The following is a 12,289-nucleotide window of genomic DNA, read 5'->3' as shown; positions in this document are numbered from 1 at the left end:
AGATTATGTATGGGTCGGGGGCGTGGGTATCCTTCTTGCGGAGAAACGGCTTGATAAGATAATTGAAGTAGACAGAGTCTGTGATATAACACTTAAGATTAGATTAGTGCTGCAACATGGGTTAGCAACCATTATTTCAGCGTATGCCCCTCGGCCAGGGCTACCTGATGGACAGAAAGACCAATTTTATGTCACCTACTTGCAGACTACCTTATTGATGAATGACAGGGACCTTTTCTTTGTGGCTGGACAACATGCAGAGGGTTTCCATGGTGTACATAGAGGCTATGGTTTGGGTTCCCACAGTGCGAATGGAACCAGGCTGCTGGAGTTCTGCAATGCAAATGATCTTCTGGTTTGTAATGCACCCCACAACATAGATTAGTACTTAGCAACTTCAGGATCAGGGCTAAATGGATGCCTAGAAGTCACCAGCATGGAGGACAAGGGTCTGGAAGCTTAAGGATCCTGAGAATGTTTAGAGATGTTTAGAAATGTATTACTCGAGGCTTTTAACAAAATAGAAGGGGTATATAGCATCCCATGATGTGGCAGACAACTGGAGGTTCATATGGGATGACCTGTTGAGGGGTACTGACCAGATCTGCAGATGGTGCAAAGTCCCCTCTTGACCCAAGGTAACATGGTGGTGGAACAATGTAGTTGACAGGGCCATTAGGGAAAAGAAGCAGGCATGGAAGGACTGGAAGAACAGTGGAAACAGGGAATTGTATCAGATTGCCAAAAGGGAAGCTATGAGACAGGTTTATTTAGCCAGAGGGGAAGTAGATAAGAAAAATTTTGCCAATGTTCTGTGTCGTGAGGAACAAAGACTTGAAGTGTTTTGTGTTACAAGACAGTGTGTAAGAGAGAATCATGATGTCGTAGGAGAGAAATGTGTCCACATGGATGATGGCTCACTTGCATTTCATGAGCCTGCAAAGAGAGAGGCTTGGAGACACCACTATGAAAGGTTGCTAAATATATATATATTTCTGTGTGAGTTAGAGGTTGGGAAACCAACCAATTAGGGGATAGTACCTATCCAATATACTGCTGGTAGTGTGCCCAATTATTCATACCCAAGTGCTGGTTATTGTGTGGCAATCTCGCAATTGAGTGTTATATATGGGCAGGGGTAAAAAGTGATTTACCCTTCATTTATACAGCAAATAAGAAAATGGGGAGGATACAAAAACAAAATACATCAGCCAGTCGGCACTCTAGTATGTCTATTTATTCTAAAGTATTATAAAGTATTAGAAGAATACATACACATGTAATAACTATGTGTTACACATACATGTACTGATATTACAGAAAAGACCAAAAGATCAGATTGTCGATAGGTTCTTGTTCCTTACGGCTGTTTCTGTCAAGAGGCAACGAAATCCTCCATGCCATCTCCATCTCCTCAGTGTTCTGCAGGGATGGGCAGATAGAGTTTAGATTATGAGTGTGCCTCTAGGCTTCTTCAGAAGGTCTAAGTGGTTGAGAGGGTTAATACATATAAGAAACAGTTAAGTCTGTTTGTCTTTTTGAAAGGGCAGAAAAAGAATAGGAGTAAATATGAGGATGTTAGTGAAGCACAACTTCTTAAAATTATTTTGGTATATGAAGGGGAATAAACTACAGACTTCCTGTGATGTATTCCAAGATCCATGTTATTTCATCCAATTGTGGATAGGTGAATATAGTCGTTCTCAGGAGGAGTTTTTTCAGGAAGGGTGAATTTAGGCAGTAGTTCGTATTATGTTTACATAGAAATTCACATTATATTTAGAAATACAGTGGTGGATTTGAAGGTATGGTCCATGTTATGGAGGTGAAAGTTTATATGTAAAGTACCAGCTAGTAGGTGCAACGTTACTGATGGTATGGCATAAGCAGCCTATGATGGTGAACCCATCATGGGAAAATTTGGTATAAGGGTGTACTAATGAGAGTAAGGAACCAGGTGGGACTAAAGTGTGGTGTTAGTGTTCGTTATTTTTTGCCAATCAACAAGTCTCGGAATCCCTGTGTGTAGTGGGGTGGGGGTTGTGGTCAGTCCTACAACCTAATTGGTCAGCTATTTTTTTGAAAACCATAACGTGGTTATGGTTTGTTGATGGTTAACCAATAACACAAAACAAATCAAATAAATAAATAAACCATGGTCATTATGGGAAAGTAAATGAGCAAAATAAAATTAGAATCAAGTAAATAAGTGAGTGAGTGTGATAACTAAAACAATAGGACAAAGGGAAGAGGATCCTAAAGGACAACATAAGAAAAATAAAAGAAGTGGTATACTTCCTAAAAAAAACTGAAAGAAGGCATTATATGTCCTATCCACAAAGGTGGAAGCAGAGCAGAGGCCCAAAACTACAGGTCAATCTCTCTGTCTTCACATATCAGTAAAGTCATGGAGCGAATCATCAGAAAGAAGTTGATAATTCTCCTTGAAGAAAATGACCTACTGAACAATCCTCAGCATGGCTTCTGCCCAGGAAGAAGCTGCCTCACACAGCTCCCACAGCACTATGACTGGGTTTTGAAGCAGCTGCTTGACCATTCAGATGTCAGTGTGATATACCTTGACTTTGCAAAGGCATTTGATAAGGTAAATCATGGCGTGATAAGTCATAAGCTACAAGACCTTGGCATTGCTGGTAAAGTGGGAGAATAGCTACTTGATTTCCTTAAAAACACAAGTCAGGTAGTTGCAGCCAATGGTGCCCTTACTGCGGAAACTTGAATCCTAAGTGATGTCTCCCAGGGAGCTGTTTTAGGGCCATTATTGTTCATAATAGCCCTCTTAGACATGCCCACAGTCACTTGGACAGCCACTGTCATTAGCTATGCTGATGATACAAAATTATCACAGGCAATTAAAAGCCAAGATGATGTCACAAGCTTACAGTGGGACCTAAACTCAGTATACAGGTGGGCCAAAATAAACAACATGCAGTTTAAGGTTGGAAAATTTCAAGCACTGCACTATCAACTCACGAATACAGTACAATCTAAATATACAGGACCCAACGGCACTACAATCCCAGAGTCACAAGCAGTGAAAAACTTGGGAATCAGTATGTGCAATGTTGCATCATTTCATATGCACATTAGCCAGATGGCAGCAAAGTGCAGACAACTGGCAGGATGGATACTGAAGTCCTTCAAGTCAAGAGACCAAGAAACTATGTTGACCCTGTGGAGAACCTGTGTTCTCAGCTGCCTGGACTACTCTTCCCAGTTATGGTCATCACATAGTGCCAAACAAACAGAGGAGCTTCAAGCAGTCCAAAACCACTACACTAAAACGATTGAAACAGTGCAGCGGATAAACTACAGGGATAGGCTGAGAAAACTACAGCTTTACTCCCTTGAGCGAAGGTATGTGATATATGCGATAATATACATATGGAAAATCCTAGAACGGCTAGTACCTAACTTTGGCATTGAGTGTTATACAAATGCCAGAACTGGCTGCCATTGTATTGTACCAAAGGTACCATCTATTCCATCTAAATTTAGGACCAGGAACTGCATCAGTCTAGGGTTCAAAGGCCCACAGCTCTTCAATGCCATACCAGAAAAATTAAGGAATTTGCATAAGGTGAAAGTAGATGTCTTCAAAAAGGAACTAGACATCCTCCTTTCCACAATAGCGGATGATTCAACAGTCTGACATGAGGTACAGACGAGGGCAGCGGAATCAAACTCCCTTATACACCAAATGGACCAACAGCTGGGACAAAGGTACATACAGGAGTGGTGATGTGAAACACCCACACTGAAGAAGTCAGAAGGACCATGGTGATGCTCCATCATGACCTTGGCCACATGGCTGAAACAAATAAAAGAGTATATATATATATATATATATATATATATATATATATATATATATATATATATATATATATATATTGATATCCTATTGACATTCAATAATTTATTTATATTACAATATTACATTAAATACTATAAATATGATAGCATAACATAATATTATATAAATAATTATAAAAACTGTAAAAGGCTAACAAATACGTGTTTAGAAAATTTTATTGTGTATATCTGTATTTGCATGTATACTTTTATAAGTGTACATATATGTGTATATATGAATAACTATATGTTTATGTATATGCATGTAACCACTTGTATACATAGACATATGTTATTTTTTTATGTTTATATCTGATGCATATATGTATATGCATATATGTATATGCATATATATATATATGTGTGTGTGTGTGTGTGTGTGTGTGTGTGTGTGTGTGTGTGTGTGTCTGTGTGTGTGTAGGAGCGGCTGTGTGGTAAGTAGCTTGCTTACGAACCATATGGTTCCGGGTTCAGTCCCACTGCGTGGCACTTTGGGCAAGTGTCTTCTACTATAGCCTCGGGCTGACCAAAGTTATGTGAGTGGATTTGGTAGACGGAAACTGAAAGAAGCCCGTCGTATATATGTATATATATGTTTACATGTGTGTGTGTGTATATATGTTTGTCCCCCCAACATTGCTTGACAACCTATGCTGGTGTGTTTACGTCCCCGTAACTTAGCGGTTCGGCATAAGAGAATGATAGAATAAGTACTAGGCTCACAAAGAATAAGACCTGGGGTCGATTTGGTCGATTAAAGGCGGTGCTCCAGCATGGCCACAGTCAAATGACTGAAACAAGTAAAAAGAATATATAGATATATGTATACATATATATATTAGGGCTAGTAACGATTAATTTAATTTTAATTATTCACTTTTGAGAAATTAACGTCTAATTAATAGTTAATTTCAGTTAAAACACAAAAATGTCTGCAGTTGCATTTATTGACAAGTTTATGATATTTCAGTTAAAATTCAGTTAAAAACAAGAAATAGCATAGGTGTTTTCTTACTCAGATGTTGTTGGATAACGAGTTACGCAAACTCACAAGAATGCTAACAGTATTTTGTTCAAGTGTTGAGCGTGTCTTGTTAACAATGTAACCAATAGACTTAAATAGTTGTTCACGCAGAACCGAGGTAGCTGGTATGCACAGAACTGTCTTGGCAAAAAATGCCAATTTCGGATATCTATGTTCATTAAGTTTCCACCATTGTAGTGGATCGACTGATTCAGCAATTTTTCTCTCCATTTTATATCGCTGTACTTCATCCAAAGCGTTTTCGACATCCTCTTCTAAGTCTGAGTCAGACTCCTTCAGCTTAATACGCTTCTCATTAGGTTCGCATATAGTTTTACTGACCCTGTCAGTATCATTCTGTGCATTAGTCTTCAACCGATCATCATTAACATCAGCTGCTATTTGCTGTCCAATAAGTAACCAAGTTTGTTCTTTGGAATCGTCCGATAAACGCTTCAAGTTTTTATATTGTGGATCAAGTGCTGTTGCAATCTATAATATTTCAATACTTTCCAGCTCAGCTATATGTTTGCTGAAGTCATTAACAGATACTGCCTTGAATCTGGCTATATAACCTGGATCATCATCATTTACAGTCATGTGCTTTGTCAAAGATAATAACAGTGGTTATACACAGCTACACGACACATATTTTTTACTGCCAAGCAAGACCGTAGCCTGACAGAAACATTGATGTATTTTGAAATCTTTTCCCAATCAGAATTGAACAGTTTTGGACCTTTATATTGCTTCTCTTCATCTGACATGTAGATGGTTATTGCTTCTCTGGCCTGCAGCAGACTCTTTAGCATTAGTAAAGTACTGTTCCATCTTGCTGTAGCTTACAAAATGGTGAATCGCTACAATTCTGCAATTCAGTTGTGTGGATAGGGCTATGTTTAAAATGTCCTAGGATTTTTCAACATTTAACAATGTTTCTGGATCTGCAGCTTAAAACCCATGCAATATGCTCAACTGCAGGCTATGAGCCAAACATGGAATATGAGCAAAACCAGTTTGTTGTCTTACCTTTTCTATCAACATATATGCATATGTATATATATATATATATATGCATATATATATATATATATATATATATATATATATATATATATATATCTATATCTATGCATATGTATATATATATATATATATGCATATGTATATATATATATATATATGCATATATATATATATATATATATATATATATATATATATATATATATATATATATATATATATATATCTATATCTATGCATATATATATATATATATATATATGCGTATATATATATACATATACTTATGTTTTCTTAAATAGTTTACTGGTGTTGTTGTTATTAATGTCAGCCATGATCTTACAAACATAATTCCACATGGTGTAAAGTATATACATTTTTTTTGATCTAGTCTAAAAAATGATATGTTAATTAAGTAAAAGGTGTTTCTCAATAATTGAAGAAATAAACCTATTACCGATTTAGGCCGGAGGAATCAGCATAATTGTAGAAAATATTCAAAAAGACGTTTTAGACAGTTCTCTACACTTGTATGTCTTATGTTGACTGTGCTATGTGGTATATACGTCTCTATGTATGTATCATATGCATGGTGTGTATATATGCATGGTGTGTATGTATGCATGATGTGTGTGTATGCATGCATACAAACATACACACATGATGTGCTTATGTACATAGTCCATTTAGAATGACTAAATATTAGTGATATAGTGGAAGTGAGATTAGTTTAATTAACCAGATTCTTCCCTTACAAATTCTTCCCTTCCTGAATAATAGAAATCTATATTAATCTTTATTTATTCCCCTAACCCTGTCATTTATCTTCTTTCTGTGATTACAGCTCGTTTGGCTGCAGGAACACCTTTGTATAAGAGTAAAGAGGAATATTATGATGAAGAACTGCGATTAAGAAAGGTCAGTGTCTCTGTTTACTTTTTTTATTGTTTTGTTTTCTGTTTTCACTCATTTCTATTTACCTTGAAGGCCCACTCCTGACACTCCACCACCACTATTTTTATCCCTCTTCCCAGCTCTGTCCCACCCACTCTTTCATAATGTGAGTAACCCTGTACCTCCTCCACAGCAAATCATCTTTTTGGTTCTGGCCCTTACTTTCATAATTTAACCCCATCGTTTCTTAGCACAAAGCCATCTTCCTTACTACTTTAGTTTCACTCAGTTGAAAGGAATCTTAGTCTTGCAAGCAGGATGGTAACTTCACTAGTGCTGGCGCCATGAAAAAAGCAGCAGTACACTCTGTAAAGTGGTGGTATTAGGAAGGGCACCCAACCATTGAAATCATGCCTAAGCAGACATTGGAGAATGCTGCAATCCTTGGAGATAGTGGATCTTGTTAAACCATGCAACCCATGCAGCATGAAAGATGAACATTACAAGATTATCATGATAAGAAGGGTGATGTTCAGTTGCTTGGTGATATACACCTATGGAGGCCCATAGCCACTACACCCAAACTGATTCACAATTTAAATATCATTTGGTATTATGTTGTTCAAGGAAAAAAATATCCTTAGAGAAAGTTATCTTATAGACTGGTATCCTATACAAGAGATTTATCACTCACCTGCTGAACACTAAAACCACAAAGCAATGAGGGCACCTCTATATGATTGCTTGACCTGTTAGAGATAATAACCAAAATCTCTTTCATATTCTACCCTACTGTCTAAAAAAGAAAGGATATGTTGGATAATGTAGTCATACTATATTGACTAAGCATTAACTGTTTAATCAGGACTAATCCCTGAAACTGTCTTCCCATTGGAAAATGGGGAAGACTGTTTTATTAAATATTATCTTTGTAGCCAATCCTGTTTCTTGATGACTTGGGTGGTAAGAACACTGCTTTATCAAGTAAATATAATTAGTAATAGATATAGTTCATAATTGTAATGACTCTCCATTGGTTATAATAATGAGTGGCTGAGTATCCCACAGACATGTGTAGCTTTAATGTAATCCTCAGGTAGAATCAATGTGATGCAGTGTGACAAAGCTGGACTTTTAAATTACATTTATAATCCATCCATGGGCTTTCACACAGTTTCCATCTACTCAGTTTTACTCATTAGGCAAGAGCCAACCTGAGATTATGGTAAAAGAGACACTTTTGCTCAAGATGCCATGCAATGGTATTGAATTTGGAACCTTGTGTTTGTGAAGCAAACTCCATAACCATTCAGCTATCCTAAGTCCATTAATGAAATTACAGTACCAATAACTCTAGTACACTAGTTTTAGTCAAGTTCAGTCAAGTCTATTTCTACCCAAATACGTTGGCTCTCAAGTATCTATGCCCTGATAAGGTTACTCTCAAATATTTATCTTTTACTTTTTAATCTTTCTTCCTTGTTAGGAAATTGGATCACTGAAGCACGAAAATTCTACAATGAAAACTAAACTGCGCCGTTTGGAAGAAGATAATCTTAAGAAGGTTAGTTGGTTGCTATCACCCCCACTCCCCTGTATACATATGATAATGAGGGTTATGTTTTACAGTCCAAGGAAGATAGTTCTGCAATTTCTTATTGCACAACCTGCACAAATGATTTGTTTGTAGTGATCAAATGTTTTTAATTATACATTAGCTCACTCCCTCCTTCAAAGTTCAAAGTGTACAACAATTCAAGTGTTGAAGTCATTGCAGAGATGAAGTGTTTTGTGCGAGAACACAATGGGTCCAGGAACTGAAACCATGATCTCATGATTGTGAGTGCAATACCCACTAGCTCATGTGTCCTGCCTACACACACACACACACACACACACACACACACACTGAAAGGAAATGAATGGACAATGATGATTCAATACATGCTATATTTGTTTCACTAGCATGGTAATTCATGCATTATGTAATATAAAATCACCAGCCATTCCGTCAGCCACCCAAACTACTAATAGAATAAAAGATTGGCTGCTCAAATTCAAATCCTAAAAACTTTAGCTGTATCAATAGTAGGAGGGATTGAAAAGGAGATTTTACCAATCAATCATCTCTGATATAGTATCATCAACCCATTTTTTAAAAAATGGGTGTGGTCAACATCTATCTATCTTAATCATAATCATTTACAACTAGGCAACAATTTACAATTATTTTGATAACATTTGACCTAACCTCCAACACAAGAGAATTTTTTAACTGTCACACAAACATTTAGAAATTATAGCACAAATTAATTGTAGTTTCACTAAAAAATATTAGGTCTAATAAAAATGCATAAATATGAAAAAAAAAAGTTGCTAGTAAATCCTTAAAGGAATTAATCAGATAAAATATTTGCCATTGCAAATTTTGGACAAAATATGATTAAAACTTGAATTTATATGAAATATAGTTACATTTAAAATGTTATAATAATAATAAAAATGATTTTGAATTTTGGCACAAGACCAGTAATTTCAGCGAAGTGGCTAAGTCAATTACATTGACCCCAATGCTCAACTGGTGCTTATTTTATTGACCCCCTAAACAACGAAAGCAAAGTCAATCTTGGTGGAATTTGAACTCAGAAGGTAAAGATGGACAACATACCACTAATCATTTTGTTTGGCATGCTAACGATTCTGCCAGCTTGCCAACTTAATAATAATAATAATAATAATAATAATAATAATAATAATAATAATAATAATAATAATAATAATAATAATAATAATATATGCGGCAGCCACTGCAGCCACAAAAGAAGCAGGATACTCACTCAAACCCATCCGAACAGGAGTTCTACCACCCAAACAGACCTTGTGGATAAATAACATCCAGAACAAAATTTAAAAAAAGAGAAAAGATTTATCGATTCTCAACGAAATTAGTAAACAATCAACACAACTAAGTAACAAGAAGAAAACAAAAATACTGTACAAATACAGCATTACAGAAAAAGACTTACCTGAGGCAAAAGAAAAACTAAAGCAAGACATCCTTGCCAAAGCACAAAGGATCCGCCGGTATGAGAAACGCCAACGTTTCTTTGAACAAAACAAACAGTTCAAATCCAACCCCAAAAAACTCTACCAAGAACTGGGTAAAAATAAAATAGACATTACTGCAGCACCAACAGCAGAAGAACTAGAGAAATTCTGGAAACAAATATGGTCGGTGAAGCAACAACCCCAGAAAAGGATCATTAAAACAACGAACTTAGCACCTGAGCAACTCTGGGCCCCTATAACAACTGAAGAGGTCACCCAGACACTGCAAAGACTAAGCAACTGGAAGGCACCTGGATACGACAAGATCCCCAATTTCTGGTTAAAACACCTGCCAGGAATGCATAAAAAGCTGGCAGAAAACTTTAACAACATACTAGCAGAGCTAGAGGCAATGCCTGAATGGCTCACAAAAAAGAAAACCATCTTAATCCCCAAATCCACGGAAACGGAGAAACCACAAAACTATAGACCTATAACCTGTCTCCCTACGATCTACAAAGCCTTTACTGCAATAATATCGCAGAGATTGAGTAAACACCTGGAAAATAACAACCTGTTTCCAGAAGAGCAGAAGGGATGCTGCAAGGGCTCATACGGCTGTAAAGATCAATTATTGATCAATAAAGCCATAACTGAAGACAGCCGCAGAAAGAAGAAAGGCCTCAGTATGGCCTGGGTGGACTACCAAAAGGCCTTCAACAGTGTTCCCCACACGTGGATTCTGGAAACGCTAGCCATAAACAAGGTGGCACCAATTATTATAAAATACATAGGGCACTCAATGAACAAATGGCAAACAGTGCTACAGCTCGAAACAAAAGAGGGACCTTGTGAAAACGAAAGCCATCCCCATTAGAAGAGGAATATTCCAGGGAGACACGCTCTCTTCACTCCTGTTCTGCCTGGCACTCACACCTTTAACAGAATTGCTAAATAGAACTGGATGCGGTTACAAATGCTACGGAAAAACAGTCAGCCACCTTCTATATATGGATGACCTAAAATTATATGCTAAAAACGACAAGGAGCTAGAAACACTACTACAGACAGTACACGGCTTTACCAAGGAAATAGATATGAAATTCGGATTAGAAAAATCTGCCAAAGCAACCCTGAAAAGAGGAAAATTAGTTAAAAGCAGCAATATAACACTAGATAAAGCCAATGAAATAAGAGAACTAGACGAAAGCCAACCATACAAGTATTTAGGAGTCAATGAACTAGATAGGATACAACATACACAAATGAAAGAAAAAATAAAGAAAGAGTACTATAGACGAGTTAGATCAATACTAAAAACAGAGCTCAATGCTAAAAACAAGATAATGGGTATCAACACTTTAGCTGTCCCAGTTATAAGCTACAGCTACAACATCCTTAACTGGACACTAAACGAACTATGTAAAATAGACAGGAAAACAAGAAAAATAATGACAGGATATAGGATGCACCACCCAAAATCTGACATAGAAAGGCTATATATACAACGCACAGAAGGTGGCAGGGGTCTTATACAGCTATAAAACTATTATAAAATAACCACCATAGGACTGCAAAAATACCTACTCCAAAAGCAAGGGAAACTAATACAAATAGCCACAAAACACGAGCAAAACAAAAAACTGTTTTCAGTATTTACGGAAGCTGACAAATACAAACAAGAAATCAATCTACCTAACAAATACAAAGAAGAAGAAGAAGAAGAAGAAGAAGAAGAAGAAGAAGAAGAAGAAGAAGAAGAAGAAGAAGAAGAAACAACAAAAGCTATAAAACAAATGAAATCCAAACTAAAACTAGAACAGCAACGAACCATGATAAAACGATGGCAAGAAAAGCCCCTACATGGTAAATACTGGGCTAAACTAAATGCGAAAGAAATAGACAGAGAAAAATCCCAGCAATGGCTGAGAAGCTCAGGACTCAAAGCAGAGACTGAAGGATTTTTAATTGCTGCACAAGACCAAAGCCTCCTCACCAGAAATTACCAAAAACACATTATGAAAAGAAATATAACAAGTAACTGTAGAATATGTGGAGATGGACAAGAAACAATAAATCATATTATCTCTGGCTGCCCAGTCCTGGCTAAGAAGGAATATATTCACAGACACGACAGAGCTGGGACCTATATACACTGGAAGCTATGCCAACACTATGGAATAATAACAGAAAAAAGATGGTATAAACACACACCAGAAAAGGTCACAGAAAACGAGAAAGCAACCATACTCTGGGATATGCCAATACACACAGATAGAGAAATTAAGGCAAATAGACCAGATGTAGTTGTTAAAGATCATGAAGAAAAAAAATGCTTTCTAATTGATGTATCAATACCAGCAGATGACAACGTTTCTCTAAAAGAAATGGAAAAACTTTCAAAATACAAAGACCTGGAAA

The 12,289-nt window shown here is 36.6% G+C and overlaps 1 protein-coding gene across 1 annotated transcript in view; it reads left to right on the top strand.

Moving 5' to 3' along the window:
• The window catches only part of LOC106867316 (uncharacterized), a 60,237-nt gene that overhangs the window by 13,468 nt on the left and 34,480 nt on the right, over positions 1–12,289 (top strand). Inside the window, exons 5-6 of the mRNA XM_014912156.3 lie at positions 6,771–6,844; positions 8,307–8,384. Of these exons, the coding sequence (XP_014767642.1) occupies positions 6,771–6,844; positions 8,307–8,384 (152 nt within the window). The remainder of the gene's footprint in view (positions 1–6,770; positions 6,845–8,306; positions 8,385–12,289) is intronic.

This window comes from Octopus bimaculoides, chromosome 22, assembly GCF_046866305.1.
Source record: "Octopus bimaculoides isolate indiv1 chromosome 22, ASM4686630v1, whole genome shotgun sequence".
Taxonomy (NCBI): domain Eukaryota; kingdom Metazoa; phylum Mollusca; class Cephalopoda; order Octopoda; family Octopodidae; genus Octopus; species Octopus bimaculoides.
The sequence above is the reverse complement of the archived record's forward strand: the minus strand, read 5'-3'. Positions and strand labels throughout refer to the sequence as shown.